At 29.8% G+C, this 20059-nt stretch overlaps 1 protein-coding gene across 1 annotated transcript in view; it reads right to left on the reverse strand.

Annotated features, from left to right (window-relative positions):
- Positions 1-638: 638 nt before the first annotated feature.
- The window catches only part of LOC115236991 (sex peptide receptor), a 20795-nt gene continuing 1374 nt past the window's right edge, over positions 639-20059 (reverse strand). The window contains exon 2 of the mRNA XM_029809727.1: positions 639-6526. Coding sequence (XP_029665587.1) covers positions 6315-6526 — 212 coding nt within the window. The 3' untranslated portion in view covers positions 639-6314. The remainder of the gene's footprint in view (positions 6527-20059) is intronic.

Below are 20059 nucleotides of genomic sequence, written 5' to 3' on the forward strand. Positions count from 1 at the left end.
TTCTTCAATCTTAATTAGGCTTTATTTTAATAGATTTTTAATTTGTAGATTAATTAAGAAGATATTAGAGATGAAGTGTTAAAAATATATAGAGAAAGACAGTTTAATAAGATTATTGTGCCATCAGAAACTTTAACTTGGTCAAAGAATTCTTAAATGCAAATAAGCGCAGACAACTTGGAACATTCCATACATTTAAAATTCAATGTTTAAGATGCAAAATCATAAAACTGATAGCGTCTTCCATTAGGAAGAACTCGCAGCACTGAGTGCTTGAAGCGTATATCATTGGTAATTTTAATGAGCATGTTCTGAATGCTGCACATTTCATTGGGAGTGCAAACTACTTTCAGTGCGCATTGAGAGCATTTTGCACTCCTAATGAATTTGCAGTATTTAAAACATCTTATTAAGGGGATCCAAAAGCTCGTCTGTTTTATCGACCATAATAATTAATATTTGCTTAATATAAAAGGCGGAAAGCTTTTTTTTGTTTTTTATTTAAATTTAAAAAAATTTTTTACGTACTTTTTATAGGAAAAAACTAGACAATTTTTAGATCAATTCAATACTTAATTGCATTAAAAGTAACAGTAATTTTATCTGCGATGCGCACGTTGATGCATACGGTACATCTGGAGTTGTAATATGTAGATTGAAAATAACGAGACGTCGCGAACCGCGGCACGTGTCCCAATTTAATTTACTTCATTGTCGTTAGTTAAATATTATGATCGGTAAAACAACGGCATTGTTTAAATAGCCAGGTCATGCGAGAATGAAACATCATTTGTAAGCTTAATCGGAACCGAATAACCAATAAAAGCAATGTTTACTCACGCTTAAAATTATTTCAGCATATCAGATAATATAAACTTTACACTTTGTTTCTCTCTTTGTGGCGTCATATTGTAGCGTATATTGTATACGCTTGATGCGTGAAAAGGTTGTACATTATTTGTAGTAAAAAATGACAAAAATGATCCTTTTGAAACAATTGAAACACACACACACAGTACATGAAGGAAGTAATGTCGTTTCCCTGAAAACAATGTCGCTTTATTAAAAATTCGATATGTCATAAATTTTACAAGAAATATTAAAAATTAATAATACATTTTTAATTTACTAATCATATAGTCGTTGAACGAGTATAAGAATATCGGCGAGATGTTAATTTTTGATTATTCTTACTTTCTAGCTATCGCTATGTTATATATATTTTTTCGTAGTGTTCTTTATGTGTGTTTTTAATCTTAAACGTAATTTATAACTAATCGATAATATCATTTATCTCACTTACTTTTAAATATAACATAGAAGTTGGCATGTCCGAGTAAAGCCGGTTATTAATATAGTAAAAATATTAATTTCTTATAATTTATATTAATCTTACAGGTAGATAAACATCACGTTATATCGATAATATAAGCATAACGCGTAATTTGATTAATAAAACCAAATTGCAATCTCGAAATATTACTACTCATATAAAGTATGACTAAGGTTTACAATTTATACTGAACAAAAAATTGAGATTACACATACACACACGCACTCACATGTAATATAAGAAATTCGTGTACATATTTTCTGGTTTAATAAACATTTATTATGTTAGGTTGGAGACAATTTAATGGGACATTTAAAAATCTTTCTTCGTGCTTTATCTTACAAACTCTTTTGTCTCTGCTGAATATTTTTGACAATATCAGTAGCTGTTGCTTATTTATTTCTCTTTATTTTGCGTTTCCCCTTCGCTTTTGTATTTTATTACGTACACTTAACACGGTACAGTTTCACTTTCAAGAAACGCAAAACAAAGGGCCAGGAAATCAATGATGTCTTTGAAAATGAGAAGCGTTATGTTAGCCTTTGTTAGCTTGCATCGTGAAAAGGCTTCTGGAAACACGAATCTTTCGACTGATCCTTGTAATTGGCTTCCAACCTAACATCATCTTTTTAAAACACGGAACATATTTCTTTAAACGAACGTAACATATTTATAGAAGACTGAAAGTATAGTTTGCAACATATTTTAAATAAGAATGTCCTTCGATGTATTGATCGATGGACAACTTTTTTTTTATTGGTTATCGACTTAGTTTTAATTCTTTCAAAGGGATCAACGAACATTTTGCTATCCGCTACAAACAACACGCAACAAATCCGTGGGACAATATCAGGATGCTGATTTTGATTTATATTGTATAATGACATTTGTCGTTTCTTCCTAATGAATTTTTATCGCTAACGGGAAACGTCACTTGCAGCTCCTGATATTACATTAATGCTATCTAATATTTTGATATTGCACAGGAAGATAATGTTTCTATTTCATTGCCAATGTGAATATAATAGATAATTATTTCATTCAGGTACTTTCTATTTTGATGGGGGAGATTATATATTCTTTAATTTATTATAAATTAGCTTGCAAATAAAATGAAAAAATTGCAAACACTTTTGCTAGAGGCCTAAAAATTGGATCATGTTAGTTGTTTTTTCTTTATCATTGTTTCTCGTATAAAAGTATATTCCTCACACAGTCTCTTAAGAAATACACTTTTTAAATTTATGTTTTAAAGAAATAGATGCAGTACTGTAAATTCTTTGGTTGGAAACAAATATCAAATCTTCGCGCTCTCCAACATTTATATTTACTGTGAAAATTAAAAATTATTAATTCTTAATTTTGTTATTATTTATAAATAAATTATATCTCTTCCATCATAACAAAATAAATTAGACAGAGTATTAAAATAAGATAGTTAAGGTGTATGATATGTGCATTTATAATAAACAGAAATAAATACAATAAATGTAATTTTATCGTGAAAAAAACCTTGCAATTGGAAAACGAAATAAGTAAAAAATATATTATAGTCGCGTGAAAAGGTATTATTAAAAAATAATTATGAAACTAAAATTAAATTTATAAGAATAGAATGTACGCGGAAATAATTCGGTGCCTTTAACAATGCCAGCCGAAAATGACTATAATATAAAAAATTAATAGCCGGTCGATGACAAGGCTTGTAGAGATAAAATCCGTAACCGCGACAATTTATCGAGCCCGCACGCGTGGGCGAGTATTCAAATAAATAAAAATCCAACGGGAAACTTTATGTATTCGTACTACTTACACAGCGGTTTTATTCAAGACGATAAAGTTAGCCACGAATGGAAGATGATTAATCGTGGCAATTCTTCGTGTCGCGTAGCAATCGCGGCAATTCGGTTTAGAAGTGCTCTATCAAATAGACGGACTGAAGCGAGTTCTAATTTATTGCAACGGCATCATTCCTGTAGAATTTTATTTCTAAAAATAAAAATAAAAATAAAAATAAAATCTCTTGCTTTTTCGCGGTCTCTGCGATATTGATAAAAATATGTAGCGTGTTAAACGTATAGCTCCGCAATAATAAACACAAACGCGAAGCTGTAAACAATTTGATTATTACACCCGCGCATGGCACGCGCTCTTGAAATCGAGAGAGTGGGTGCCACTTATTTCTCTCTCGTTTTATCCCAGATATTTGATATTACAAGATTAACGAGACTCAAACTTTTTGTTTTGAATAAATTTGATTGAATAGTTTGATTTATTGTTGCCCGATGAGAGATAAAAATGCATATCTTAAACAATTTTAAATATATTTATAAAAATTTGAAAGAATGATTTGAAAATATATATATTTTTTTCATAAAAAATCACATACACACATATATCTAATTTATATATATTAATAGTTGTATAAAAAAAATATTGCTAAATATTGCAAGCATTTAAATGAGAAAATAAATTGTATATATATTTCAAATTCTTTGTGTAAAAAGTAAGTAAGTTGATAAAAATACATATTTATGAAGAAAGTAAATATAACAGACTTGTTGCTTTAATGAATGCAATTGCTTATGATGTTAATGATACATAGATCATCTTGGTTAATAACAAGAACGATGTCATTATGATAATGTATCGTAATTGTTTTTATCCTTTTTTACAATTGTAAATTGCAAAATTAATATTGGAAAATTAATATTTCAATTATAATAGTCTTCGCAGAATTTCTCGCATTAAAAGGGACACAAAGATAGCTGAAAAAGAAATACTTTGTATAAAGATTTTTTTGTTACTTTTCGAAGGTAAAATGCAAATTATCAACGTAATTTGCATTTAGCTTGAGCAAAGGAGAAGGAAGTTGTGTCAAGAAGAGTCTTTTTTAATATTTAATTGCATAAATATGAATCGCAAAGCAAGACTGTCCTTTAGCCAATGCAAATTCTACTTCTCGCATTGCATCGTTAATTATGTTAATCACGTTTTCACGGCTCAGCTTTCCAATAATTTTATGATAAAGTTGTTTATCTGTTTTGTAGGTTGGTAAAAACAATAAGCCAACTTTTGCATTAATCCATACATAATGAAAGCGAGTATTTAATTATTCTACTTTGAATTATTTTAAATAGTTTGTCTCTCGATTTTGCATGTAAAACTAATTTGTTATTTACGTTTATCATCCTGGATACATATACATATTTCCACTAAAGAGCTTGTGATAAATATTTTTGAATAATGTTTACATAAATGTCCAATGGCAATTAAAAATTTTTTCGAACGAAACATGGATTAATTAAGAACATATACATTCCTTTTAAATTTTATTAAAAAAAAAAAAATTATCTTTAGTGTGAAATTATATATATTATGATAATTGAAATATTTTTTTAAACAAACAGAAGATATTATAAAGATAAATAAATGCTAAGCGCATGTTTTTTAAAAACATCTTAAAGAAAAAGTCGCTTTTAAGCCTCTAGCAAGAAGAAATAGTCGATAATATATTTGTTATTATATTGCTCATTAATCTGTATTAAAAAAGTGTAAGCTATTTAAGCTTTAAGCAATTACTGAATTTGCTCAAAAATAACACTTCTCATTTTTCGGTTTATAATGTTTAGTTAGTTAAGCTAACTAACGGAAAATTGCGTTTTATTAACTGCAGAAAATTGTATCTTATTATAGAGGCATGATGCATCGTAATGATTTTTGACTGCAAATTTTGAGCTATTTAAGCACAATTTAATAGGTGCGCTTTATTACATTCCAATTAAACAGTTCTATTAGCTAACTATGAACAATTTACTTGGCGCACGATAATTTAAATGTTTCTATTATCGTATGTATGTATATATGAAAAGCAAATAGAATTTAGTCCCGTTGTGGACTAACATAATTATTAATTACGTAAGTTCTCTGAATAGGCAAGAACTTTGAATAAACTAAATGAAACGATGAACAAATGAAAATAAAATTGATTATTTACTTAGTTTCTGATTTGATTAAAATTAATTATATTGATTAATTGATAGTATAAATGGATATTGAAACGCGTACAAAGAATTAATAGAAATCGGAAATAATAAAGTAATCTTTTGACAAATATTTTTTTTATCATGAGAATGTCGTGTGACTATTATGAGATAATTCTCTTTGTTCATATATTTCACGGTCTAACTTTTTACAAACTTTGAAATCTTGTTCAAACTGTAACAGGGATGAGGGTATAAGCAGACCAGCTGCATAGTGATATATAACCTTTTGTTTTTCTTTGTACATACATATTATAATTAAAAATTCAGGAATTTAAAAAAAATAAAATGAGATGTTTGTGAATGGCTATAATCATTTACGTGATTATTTTTATTAGTGTCATCATTGCTTATGTGCCACTACTAAAGGATTGAAAATTTTTTAACTCTTCCTCTCTAAAAATATCTCGCGTGTGAAGGATCACGTTATAAAATTACCAATGATAGTAATCTGGCAGCTCTTGTCAAGCGCTTTCACATATCTATCACATCTGTTTTTAAATATAACACATTATTGTGCGTATCGTTAATTAATCGGACGCGTCCGATGATCTGCTGATAGATTGTAATATAAATAAGTAATTTATAAAATTGAAAAGAAACACATTGGAAAAACATAGTGGTTCACCAACCAACTTAAGTAAATATTTGTTACACATCTGGTATGTCGCATGTCTGGGATGAAGCTGATGCTCGAAAAGCACTTCGGGCGTTGCAAAGTTCGCGCAACGACGATGCAATTAGGACCAGTGGCAGTAGCGAGCAAATAAATTTCACCTCTCTTTGCTTGGCGCTATGTTTGCACGAGTAACTGTGGCGAATCGCGGAGGAAACAACCTCCTTCAATTCGCGGACTTGCAATAGGCGTGTCTGAAAGGGAGCTAATTAGCGAGCTCTCTTTACACCGGATAGCAAAAGGTCCATTGATTTCTTCGGCGCTAGACCTGAGTGACCTGGGTCACCGTGTGATTAGTTCCGGTATGTCCGTTGTTCTCCATCGGCTGATGGGGCACCGCCATCCATCTGCCGATCAGCCGCCATCGGCTGCAGAATAGTTGATTAAAGGTCATGCGAAATTGACGGCTCATAGTGCAATACAGGATGAAGTTGATGGCCGAGTTTATGAGTGTCAGGATGTCTATCACGTCACCTGTCGAGAAAGGAAACAAACTTGATTAGCACAATTTTGAAATGATCGAGAATGGCTTATCTTTAGAAGCTTTTCCCAAACAACTCTAAAACTTTAGAGCAAATTTGAAAACTTCGCCTCTGAAATTTGTGATACGTAAGTTTCTTATTGATAAAGAAAAGAGATTTTAAAGAAATTGAACTCGGAGATTTTAAAGAAATTAAGATGCTCTTTTGATCATTTTCCATTTATTGACTTTGCAATTTAAATTTATCTTATAGGATCGTAAATATTAGAGATAAGTTACATTCGAGAACTCTTGTAAATATCTTTTAAAAAGAAGCTTTTATTTGTATTAAATAGTCAAAAGTGGATTGGATTAGGGTTAAAATCTTTCTTTTTTCCAAGTATGTATATTCATTACATCCGGTTTTCTTTTTTAAATTCAAAGGCCTATATAAGTTAAATTCCGAAAGACTCGCAAATGCGAGCTTGTAGAAGTTTATCCTGCAGGCTTTACTAAAGTTCTTTTCTATAATTTTTTCTATAAAAGGCTCGTGGAAATATCTCTTTTCGTATTTACTTTGCTGTTTTTTTTTCTTTGGTCTTCTTTAATACTCATCTTTTTTTTAATTTCAAAGAGATATCGCGGCCCTCCCTTTATCATCTCGAGTACGCAATAATTCAGACTTGTGGCGTGACTCGAAAAAAATCAGAGCGAGCATTTTGATTTTAGTTCAAGCGGCCGAGTAAATTTTTTGCGCGAGAAGACGACAAAAACGCCCGTCAATATCGGAATGTCATAAATAAAGTGATATATTTTATAACACTTTATATGCGAAAGAGAAAAAGCATGCATCTGAATGGATACATTCTCGGCACGTGTTTGAGATTGAACGGAAGCTTTCACGTGCCGATACGAATTCTTCCGCCGGAACGGTGAAGTATATAAATTTCAAACGCATGGCGTGACGTTTCCGCGTTAAATAATGGCATCCTTGTAATAAATCGCTAAATATTTTGCTATACATTTCACTACATGTGATTAACCAAATGATATTTCTGGTCGCAGGACTTTACATGAGATTATATACTCTTGCTCCGTGCAAATCTTAATCTGTGTTTATTATAATAATACATCATGTATTTCACTGCGCGAATATTATCTCTAAAAACACGAATATCCAAATGTTTGATAAATCTGAGCCGACGGTTGCTTTAACAGTTTGACTTAAATATGGTTTAATACAATATTTCGTATCATGCGTATATGATTATCACTTTGAAATATCACAATTTACGATTAATAATGACTTACGTTAAAACTGTTGTAATCATTACGTGACTACAGATTAAAAAAGATAATTGATTTTTATATAAAGTTATTAAAAATTTATCTCGTAAACTTGAAGAATCTTTTTGGCTTTTGATAATATATGATATCTGATTTTAGATAAACATAAGGTATTTTCCGTAAGAGTATTAGATTAATGTTACATGGCCTTTGACATTTTTATGGCTTGCAAATATACGGTATTGAAATTGTCAAATAATATTTCGAAAGTGAATCCAGAGTTTTTCTATTATTTCTTGTGGAATTCATAAACTTATTTGATGTAGCAGCAATAAAAATCTCTTTTACTTATTAGCTCTAGAATAATATCCGGAATAATATATTATTTTAGATATTTTCTGTTTTTAGAATTTATTTCTATATTTTATCATTGTAAAATATAAATATAAAAATATAAAATATCAATATTTATCCTTTTTAAATTTTACTCGAAAATTTGCACAGCACAGTGCACTCTTGTTTCCTTAATCTGTTACTAAAAAATAAAAAAGTGTGGATATATCATATCCATTTTCTCTCTCTTTCTCTCTTAGGGTTAGAGAAAAATGTTCTCCCGTCATACCGCATTATCGCTACGCTTTCAACGGAGCACGTCACGTCCGTAAAACGAATCAGCATTGTCGTTCGTCGAGTCAATAGGACTGATGCAGATGCGATTCAATTTTTGTAACGATGCCGAAGTCGTTCGTGCGCGTAATTTTGTTTGGTCTTTGTTCGCGATATACAGCATTGCAAACGTAGTACATGACATTGTTCGACGAATGGACCGTTTGTTTCGGCGAGCAAAAAAGGAGTCCCTTTCGCGTCACCGCATTTGAACTTTCGTCGTGTTACGCGACAGGAATGCGTTCCTTTTTGATCCCTTTTGGCGCGCTACGCGATATTTATGCGTGAATTTTACCCTCCCTTTGTGTAGCACGTCCAGTCAATTTCAGCGCCGCGGGCGCAAGTTGCAGACCGTTCTAACAAAATCGTACGGTGTTTGCCTAAATCCGCGTTTTACGCGATGTTTAACGCGACGTTTTACGGTTGTCGGGGAAAATAATAGGGAAATGTTGCGTCATACCCCGTAAGTACCCGAGATAAATTAAACGTCAAAGCACCGTGGAACGACGTGAAACTGCCGTGGATTTTCACGCCAATTTTCTTACATTTTCTTACATCTACATCCCGTCCCCAATATAATTTATAACAATTATGTATCTTAAAAAAATGAAGAGTATTATAGTAGATATCTATATATGTATGTTTTAGAATATAGTATATATTATTATTTAATTTTTATTAAAAATTGATATGTGTTATGTTCATTCTTATCGCACAATTTTATAATGACAGATTTTTTGATTGATACGGGATTAAGTCTTTAAATAATAAAAATTAAAAGTGAAACAATTTATAGGCAACATTCTAGATGATCTTAAAATATTATAATGACGGTTCGTAATAATTTATTCATGATACGTTTAATTTTATGATTATTGTTACGATGCCACAATCTAACAGTATTTGCATGTTCTATTTCACATTATCTATAATACGACTCGATACAATACATAAGTCAGTGTTTGCTTTGCAAAAAGCCTTTGTTATTGAAGTATAACATGAACCACAGACAGCACGAATAATAGAAGGGAATACAATATGAGTGTACATCAAATAAGACCTCACTCGCACTACCGGTATCCTTTGTCATTGCCTTGGTCGTATCGTTTTGGTGTTACGTAATAAGTACGATCCAACCCTCAGTATCGAGCGTTAAGTAAATACGAGAAAGAGGATTCTCGTAAGAAGAAGTGTGTAACATTGCCATTGTTTTCAGAAGTGTGAAAATAGAGGAAAATAGGACGAGTAGATATTACCATCGGATTCTTGCCAATGTACATATATCTTTGTTCGAATCTCGAGATGGTTTTTCGCTTTATATCGAGATATCCAGCCATTTGCAATCTCTTTTATTTCCATTGGTATTTAAACAATAAACGGTGTGGCTTTAAAACAATAGGAACAAGACAAACATTTATAACGCTTTGTTCGAGACATTTGCTTCTATTTACCATGTAATAAGAAAGATGGTAGAAACGTGGAATATTTTTATTACGCGTTTGTGACCTATAAAATTGAATATTTAATCCTACAACTTATGTACATTGTGTTTAAGTTATGCATTAAAAAAAGAAAATAGAAACATAAATTATATAGATATGAATTTTTACAGAAATAGTTACGTCAAAATACATTACAAGTGAATATTTTGAAATATTGTACATACTGTTGAAATACATACATACATCGTGTTGCCTTTTAACATAAATTATTTATTAATAGGAAATGGTTTTACTAGTTCTTATGTTAAGACAGATTCTTTCTTTGTCTAGAGTATATAATTCATTATTCTTCATAGAATTCAAATCATGAATCGAAATTCGCCAAAGGGAAATAATTTAATAATAAATCAACTATCATACAAATCTCTCAAACAGCAATGCAAAATACTGTATTTTATATAATTTATTCTATAAGTATTTTATGAGATTGTGTGTCATTTTTCAAAAAACAGTAATATTTCGAAATTTTTGTGTGATTCAATCTTTGCTAATTCAAATATGCCACAGGGAAACGATTCAATAAATGGCAATAAACCAGCTAAAATCAGAGGAAAAATGCTATATTATGTAATTACACAGTATGTAATTACAGTATGTAATTACACACATTATGTAATTATTGTGAGAGACTGTTCCCTTAATAAGATTACGCACCATTTTTCAGATAACTACTACTTACTCCGTAGTATACTCTTTCTCTTCCTCAAGTTCTGACGTACTTACATCTTCACTCAGACGATTGTCTCGTCCATGTAGAAAATGAGAGAGAAAAAGAGAAAAACAAAAAAAGATGTGTGTGTGTGTGCGCACGCGCGTATGTATTGTGTGTGTGTGTGTGTGTGAACACGTATCTTCCTCCTCTTCAATAAGATTCGTGAAGCACTCGGTAAGCGAGATTTGAGTATCAAAGAAAGATGTGTGTGTGTGCGCACGCGCGTATGTATTGTGTGTGTGTGTGTGTGAACACGTATCTTCCTCCTCTTCAATAAGATTCGTGAAGCACTCGGTAAGCGAGATTTGAGTAATTCTCAATCAGAAGAGTAGAGTAGCAAGAACAAAGACCAAGAGCAGAGCCCCAGACATGGTTCTATATGCGATCTTCATAGTTAAATCTATTACGGTATTTTCCTCTTGTGTGATCAGAAAAAATTATCTTTCTCATGGATATCGATCATGAAACTTTATATCTTATCGCCCTAGGGAAAAGTTACATTATCGATACCCTGATTTCGTGATTAAGCGAGAGAAAAAGAAATAGAGAACTGGAAAGATAAATTGTTTCTTTTTTTCTTTCTTTTTTTTCTTTGCGTCTTTATGTCCTCATTTAGGTTCAACTTGGTGTTTTGATAACCATACGATATAATGCCACATGTTGAGTACGATGTCTAACACGTTTGCATTTCGTTATAGTGAGATGTTCGCGTAGCCGTTTGTTAAATGTTGCCGCACGAACGAACATATACGCTTTCACGCGTTTTGTTAGGAATTTTCCGCCCCTTATAAGCATAACTTTTGTGCTGAGGTATTACGATATAGTAGTGGAGCTTTCTGAACTATTTCCTATTAGCCCATGTGTGCATCGATAAACTATAAAACATTTTAAATGATGAATATTGTTCTCCTAATTTATAATTTAATAGTGACTATCATAAAGTACATTTTAATATATCGTAGATAAATTAAATAATTTGGGAAAAATGATATTTTAAAAATATGAAAAAGAAAATAAAAAATATCCAATTTAATATTTGCTCGAAACGTTTTACAACATATAGATATTACACAAAAAAATTATAATAAATGCGACCCACGTTTTTAAGAGCTCACCGATGGACCTCAAAACACGATTTTTTATACATATATTAAATCCTATAAAAAAGATTATATAATCAAAGCATTGATAGATAAAAGAAAGTATTCTTAGATAAAAGAAATAAAATTAATGCTATTACGTAGCGTCTATAAAAAATGGATAAACTTTTAACACTGTTATTGCTTGAACTGAAATATGCGTACACTTTATTAGTGAAGTTGGAAAATATTTCTTACCTTTAATCTCACGCGAAGATGACAGAGTACAAGGACTGTGTAACTTTTTACGTATCTTAAATTTATGAGCGATTCAGTTATTTGTTGAAGATCGATATGCTTTCAGAGACACAGGTCTTATGCATTGAGTTTGTGAAACAAAAATATTAAATAGTTATATATATTTTCCTAAAAATATTTGCTTTTAATTCCGCTTGAAAGTATTTGCTTTTTATTTCATTATGTATTTAAGATTTGTAGTAATATGTGCTAAAAATAGAACATTCTTAAAAAAAAATTTGAAATAAAAAATTACATTTAAAATATCTTTCAAATTTATTTTTAAAAATAAATTTGAAAGATATTTTAAATGTAATTTTTGTAGAAATAATTAAATATCTAATGCGAAGTACTGTACGTAATTATACACAATTATATCATAAAAATTGCATGTGTTACAACAAATTTCATACTTTTTATTTTTAAGTAATGGTGACGTTATTAAAAAAAATTACGTTTCTATTATAAGATTTCTTCAAAAAAACTTTTGAAATAGAGATAATATGCATATATAAATCAGTCGGCTATATCCGGCAAAAAATTTGACGTGATTTAATTTCATTTTTATCAATTTTAAAAGTGAATAAAAACATATAAATATGCTACATAAGAAATATTTTATGATTACCTTCATGTGTATATGGATGAAAGCATATCAATCGATTAATTTTTGATATAATAAAGTTATATATATTATGATGCTATATTAAAGTTTTATGATATTATCTCTTTATAGATATTAAGATTATTTATCGTTGGAAAAAATCATATTTCCGTGAAAAGCAATTTAATTTCCTTTTGACAACTTTTGATTGGTAGTGCTATCGAGAAAATAATTATTTGTCAATAAAAATTAATAAACTAACAGGAGAGAAAAAGGAAGCACTTGACTAGAAGTATGATATTAAAAAGTATATAAGCTTTTGCTCATATTTTTATATTCGTAGGATTTATCATGGCACGCGCGATTATATTATGATATCCCGACTTATTTTTCTTATGTAAAAAACGTCATTTGTAAAACGAAGTTAAAGCTTTTTACGTTCTGTCTACGTATTACATTTTCTTTGGCAATGGTAATATCAATATTTTATATTCACTGGTTTTGTATAAAGTTTTGAAGTGTCTTATAAGAAATTTAGTAAGATGATATACATATAACGTTCCATTTTGATTAAATACGCCGGTTACTGTTAGTAGAAGTATAAGAATATATGCAATCGAATTTTTTTTTAATGTGAATTTCTCTTAATTAACTTCTCTTGTATAATAGTTCAATTAATTAAAATTATGTCTTGTACCTGACAAAATTACTTCACAATCGTTTTGCAAAATAAATGAATAACGAGTTCATATTTATATTATTGTATTTTGTATTAAAGATAAACTCGTAAATTTCATGACTAAATTACTTGAGTTCTGTTGGGTATGTAACTACTAATATAAGACAGCATTTTTTTTTTTAAGGAACTCGATTATTTTTTTTTTATATTCACATTAAATATTCGATCATAGATCGTAATGATGTCGCTCAATATATTTGAAAGGAATATATCCAACATACCTTGTTATAATCTGTCATTATTTTTTAACGTATAATTCTTTTTGATAAAAGAAAGATAAAAGAATAATATAAGTGAAAAAATATATAGTAAGAGGGAACACATAAAGTATGTGAATTAAATTATTTCTTATATTGTAGGCTAATTATATTGATGCATCTAAATGTATGCAGAAGCGTATATATGGCAAAGTATATTTTCATAGACACGACGTGGAAACACCTGTTTCACATAGCCAACTGTCGGTATGACTTTTATTCGCAATTTCGTTAGCTGTTTATTATTGACGAACAGAAGGGGAAATGACGTGTTATTATTCATGAGCTACATTCTCTCCTTAGCCATCCTTCATGGATGGCGCTATATCGTACTCGTTATTCCCAGTAGCGTGCTAAGATAATGCGCGACGTGATGTCGCGTTTATGTCAGTTGGAGTTATTGCGGAATCAGTAACTTCCTTGTCAGTCCTCTCTTTTGTTGTTATAACACCATGTCAAATTATGCACGCTTTCGTACGCTTATTAGATGGAATCACTCATTAACAAGGATTTATATTTTTCCTCTCTACTTTATTATGTCTCGTTATCGCTCTCTCCCTCTCTGTTACGTTATATTAATAATATCGTGATTATCTTCGTATTTTTGCGCAGCTTTTCTGTTAAATGCTTCACGCCGTTCCCTTTTTGGCACAGAGTATTGTCTCTTTGTATACAGTTTTACAAAAGTACTACATTTTCAAATTAAGATTTTATTCCATCACACAGAAATTTGAATTATAAGCTTCGCACTCGAAAACTGTCACTCTTGTATTTTCGCGAATTTATTAGATGATATTAGAGACACCAGATGGTTCGGAAAAGTTTAAATTATAAATTTATTATTTTGGAAGAGTCCCATAGTTATTCTTTCCGCATTCTGAACCGCGCATTATTGATTATGTACATTAATTAAGCTTTCGTAATTTCAATGGAGATTGCACAAGAAGGACAACGTACATTATCCGCAGCCATTTAGTATGTTACAGGATCGTTGGCAAAGCCATCTCCATTTGTTGTTGCAAGCGTAGTAGCGTTTGTTGTTTTTAAATTATGCACTTTGTTGACGCAAAGTACAGTCACACAGGGGAGTTAAAGAATCCCACACTACACCCCTATCACGGGTGGCGAAACGCGGTTCGCCTGTCGCTCTAATAGGGATAAAAGTATTATTCAATACGAACTGTCGTAATGTGTTTTACATGCCCGATAACACGGTTGTTACGAACGCAGAAAAGTTAACAGCGGTAAATGCCATAAATGACGTGATGACGGAAATTATATCTCGAGTTATTATCGTGCCCATCATAACGTCAGGCGAGTAAAATTTATTGGATATCGTTAAAGACGCAACGGATCATAAAAAATTAATTTGAAATTTTTATTTATATTTTCTGTCGAGATTGGTATGCAGGATCGATATATATATATATTGTGAAGGAAAAGAACTAATGTTTTTTTTTTGAATTTAGCGTTTCTTCTATTAATATCATCCTTCGTCGTTGATGGGATAATTTCTTTGGCAAGTAATTTATTTATATCACCCTTTGCATATATATATTGACGTCTTGCCAAAATAATTCTTTCAAATATATAAGATCGTTATGTTGAGTTTCTCTCGCTGGTTTCTCGATAGTAATATGTGTAAATAATCGTACGTAATGCAAATTTTCTTTCTTTGCCAAACGCGCCAATATCTGCGCACATGTCACTTCCATAAAGATATTTATTTATTTTATTTTTTCGTTTGCGCAACATGATGTGCAGTGTGCATGTGCATGTTGTGCAATACGCGACGTGAAATTTTTATGTCGGAACTTCTCCCGGATCTAACATTGGTGCATATTGAATTTCGATACCTAGGGATCAGATACTGTATATAAGATACGATGAACAAAAGTGTATTCCATTTGCTAATAAACTGGCAAGTGGAAGATATTTTCGTTCGCTAGATTATGAACTTGGCATATTCGAGCGAACAAGCGTGAAATTAGTTTCAGCCGACTTATTTGCAGAGTTTCCGAGCACAAAGTTTAATTTGATTGTCTTATGAGGACATAGTTACATGTAACTTTGGACTCTTTTATTTAAAAAATGATGAAAGTAGAAATAGATTGACAAATTTAACAAATTGACTAGTTTAGTTACCTGTTTTTTTTTCCCCGAAATTTAATAATTGTTTAAATTTTGCTTTATAAAGGCCGGCTGCACACGAGAAGCAAAAAGGCGCATAAATCCGCGTTAATTTACTGCGCGTTTAAACAATAGATAATAATGAAGCAATGAACACGTACGTGCGATGACGTTGCATAAAATCACTGCATGTACATTGCTTTATTATACTAGATACTGCTTAAACGTATGTCAAATTAACCCACCGTCCATGCGTCTTTCTGTCACCCGTGTATAGCTGGCTAAAGAGAGATGAAAGCTTATATTTTACGCGAAACCCCGGGGTTAAATAGAAGTGAGTAACATTGGTGTATGCAGGGTATCGACATATTGTGCATGCGATGCTTGTTGGCGTTTCCTTTTGCCATATACATAGAGATTGTATACAACCGCAGCATTGATGAAAGTACGCGTATTAATTAGAATACGCCAATCGGAGATGGAACACAAATGTAACGAGATTATACAATATGAGACACTAGTTGCATATCAAAAGTTATACTGTATGAAAATGTAGATATGTTAAATCAATTATTGTTCGTAGAATTCATAAACGTATGTTTATGTGAGATGAATTCATACTTTATCTGATATTTAACAATTTCGAAAACTCATTGACTTTACATATTTCAATTTTTTAATTTCGAAAATTCATTAACTTTATGTATTCCAATCTTTCGATCTTAAATATTTCTTTAAGATTCTAGATAAAAAAAAATTAACTTGGAGATAATTAGATTTTTAAACTCTTATTTTAAGCGCGCGTTTAATATATTGTACAAGATTTATATACATCTAATTATATATGTACATTTATATATAATATGTACAATATATATAATTAGTTCTTGTATCTAAAATGTGGATATTTAAGTAGATGAAGTCATTTGAGTATTTATTAATATCGTATATGAGTCATCATACATTTTTTTCTCTATCAGTAATTACGATTTATATAGAAATAATAAGAAATGGCATTTGTGGTCAAATATAAAATATATCTCTGATAAAATTAATGAAGATTTATGTTTTTTCCGATGTCCCGTTCGATGTGATTTGCATTCTATTATGCAGATCCCCAATTCATTTTTTGCTAACATACAGAGGGCAAAGAAAGGGAAGTTTGTGAATAAGAGATATTTATGGAATCGCGCGAGGTTCTAAATCATAAAGAGAAGTGTGTCACTTATACCTCTTTTTTTATAGAACTATTTTGCAAAAATGTATGAATGTGCTTCTGACAATTGGATCGTAAAGATCAAAAGAAAACTCTTATAATCGAAATGAAATAAAGAATGAGTTATCGTACGATTTCCTTTCGGATATGAAAGAGATATGCTCTTCTGTCATTTCTTGAAGTAATTAATAAAATTTATTTGATGTACAATAACATATTAATGAGAAGTTCCTTTAAAAGAATGAGAGAGATTTGGAACTTGCGGAATTTCATATAACATGAAATATTTGCAAAGTTTCAATATTTGAAAGCAAGTGTTCGTTCCCTTTTTCCGGTTTAAAATTCAAACGGAGTAAAAATAGATCCTATTATGTCACATTTGAATATAACGGAGAAGATTTCGCATTTTATGTGAAGTGATTTTATCTTCTCGCATCTTTGATATTATAATTTCGTGGCATGCTCCATCCATGATAAAGAGAAAGAGAGATATTGATTTTTTCTCACTTGTTATGTTATATGAAGAAAAAGAAATAAACAATATTAAATTTTTGTTTCATTATATCTTTTTTTCTTATTTTTTTTAGTGTATATTTTAATCTTTCTATAAAAGAAAATAAATCACTTTGACGATTTCTATCAAAATAAATCTAATAATCTAACAAACTACATTTTTTCACACACTTTAGTGATAATAATTTTGAAATGTACTATTTGAGAAACCGCTTTTATATAAAAGTAATATAATAAGATGAAATATATATTGTGTTGTGTTAAAAAATACTCTACAATATAGTTTGAATAATAAATGATTTAAAAATAATATATTAATATATGCACTACTCTTTTTAAAAAGATCTGCTATGTTTTCAATCACTTACATTTTGTAACGATTTTATAGCGATATTTAATATATGATAATGTAAAACGCAGTTTAACTGTGATGACGATATAAATATTAGTGACGTAATAAACATATTTAATATTTGTGAAATGTATAATTTAATCTGTATATCGTTTCCGCCTCAATTTTATATTTCAAGGACGAGACATTGTAATATCAAAAACATCAATTATACAATAAATCGCTTTTCTGAAAAATTCCTTATTTTGAAAGGCACTCTTTAAATGTTTTCCTTCTTTTATTTAAATATAAACTAAAGTTGATTACTTAATAAACTAACTTTTAATGATTAATTTAAAAACTAAATTAAATATAAAATAATTTTTAATTATTAATAGCAAATATAAAATCTTAGGAGTTTTGCATCCGTTACACTCTCTTGGCAATTTTTAAATAAATCTTTCTTTTGAATGATATATCTCAAATGGAGAGATCGCGTTTAATAAAAACTTCTTTACACAAATTATGGGACTGTCATTTTTCGCGCCCTCTTACTTCTGATAAAAACTTTTATGGTTGAAGTTTTATCGTAAATGTCGAGTGTGCAGTAGTGTATTTACAGTGCATCTGCAAACGAGATGTCTCGCAATCATAAATAAATTTGCGAAATTCACACGTGAAATGTATAATTTAATCTGTATATCGTTTCCGCCTCAATTTTATATTTCAAGGACGAGACATTGTAATATCAAAAACATCAATTATACAATAAATCGCTTTTCTGAAAAATTCCTTATTTTGAAAGGCACTCTTTAAATGTTTTCCTTCTTTTATTTAAATATAAACTAAAGTTGATTACTTAATAAACTAACTTTTAATGATTAATTTAAAAACTAAATTAAATATAAAATAATTTTTAATTATTAATAGCAAATATAAAATCTTAGGAGTTTTGCATCCGTTACACTCTCTTGGCAATTTTTAAATAAATCTTTCTTTTGAATGATATATCTCAAATGGAGAGATCGCGTTTAATAAAAACTTCTTTACACAAATTATGGGACTGTCATTTTTCGCGCCCTCTTACTTCTGATAAAAACTTTTATGGTTGAAGTTTTATCGTAAATGTCGAGTGTGCAGTAGTGTATTTACAGTGCATCTGCAAACGAGATGTCTCGCAATCATAAATAAATTTGCGAAATTCACAGCAATAATTTAAAGTCGGAAATCTGTGTCCGTTTTCGCGGCATGAAATTGGATCGATTTTTGTTTTTGAATCACGCAAACTCAATTTTCGTCAATAAAGAGAGATTTTCATCAATATAACTCTGTCACTCTCTTTTTCTCTCTCTCATGGTTTAATAAGTAAATAATATTTTAAATAATATCATTTCTTATTAACAATACACACACACACACACAATACACATACAATGGGATTATTTATGATACATTAATAGAGATGTATAATGTGGTGCGTAAGAAAAGCTAATAATTTTGCATTTGAAATAAATCAGCAATCATAAAGCTTTTAGTTAGAAATGATACACTGCGAGGTAATACAAAAGAGAATTATATAACATACATATAAATGATCGATAGCAAATATATATTTACATTTCCATTAAAACCCATTACTGCTAAGCTAAATACAAATTAGTTTAAATTGAGAATATAGAATGAAAGTAAAAATGTATCTAACATACACACACACATATACGATATATCAAATGGATAATAGAATTTAAAATTTGAACCGGTAATTTTTCAATAGTAGTATAATACTTTATGCGCCCAAAGTTTATTTTTGTAAAATTTTCTTTCTTTAAATACAACTATACTTCTTATTTCTAATCCTAACAAGAAACTAAAACAAAATTGAAAAAAAGAATGCACAGTTGCAAAAAATTAAAAAAATATTGCATAGTATATATTTTGATATACATATACAATAAAAGTATAAATTCTGATGACTAAAATAAATAAAAGAGAATATTAATATTCATAAAAAATACAATTGCAAAAGATTCAAATATTCAATAAGGTTTTAAATATTCTCAATATATTTGAATATTATATTTGCACTTGATATTAACATCTATGTATAAATATCGGGAAAAGCTGAACAAAAAAAGCGATAATAATTGCTAAAAATACAAATAGCGCGAACAAGGAGTTTAGCATTGTATATAATTAATATATTGGCACTAATAT

Source organism: Formica exsecta, unplaced genomic scaffold (genome assembly GCF_003651465.1).
Source record: "Formica exsecta isolate Colony F162 unplaced genomic scaffold, ASM365146v1 scaffold265, whole genome shotgun sequence".
Classification (NCBI taxonomy): domain Eukaryota; kingdom Metazoa; phylum Arthropoda; class Insecta; order Hymenoptera; family Formicidae; genus Formica; species Formica exsecta.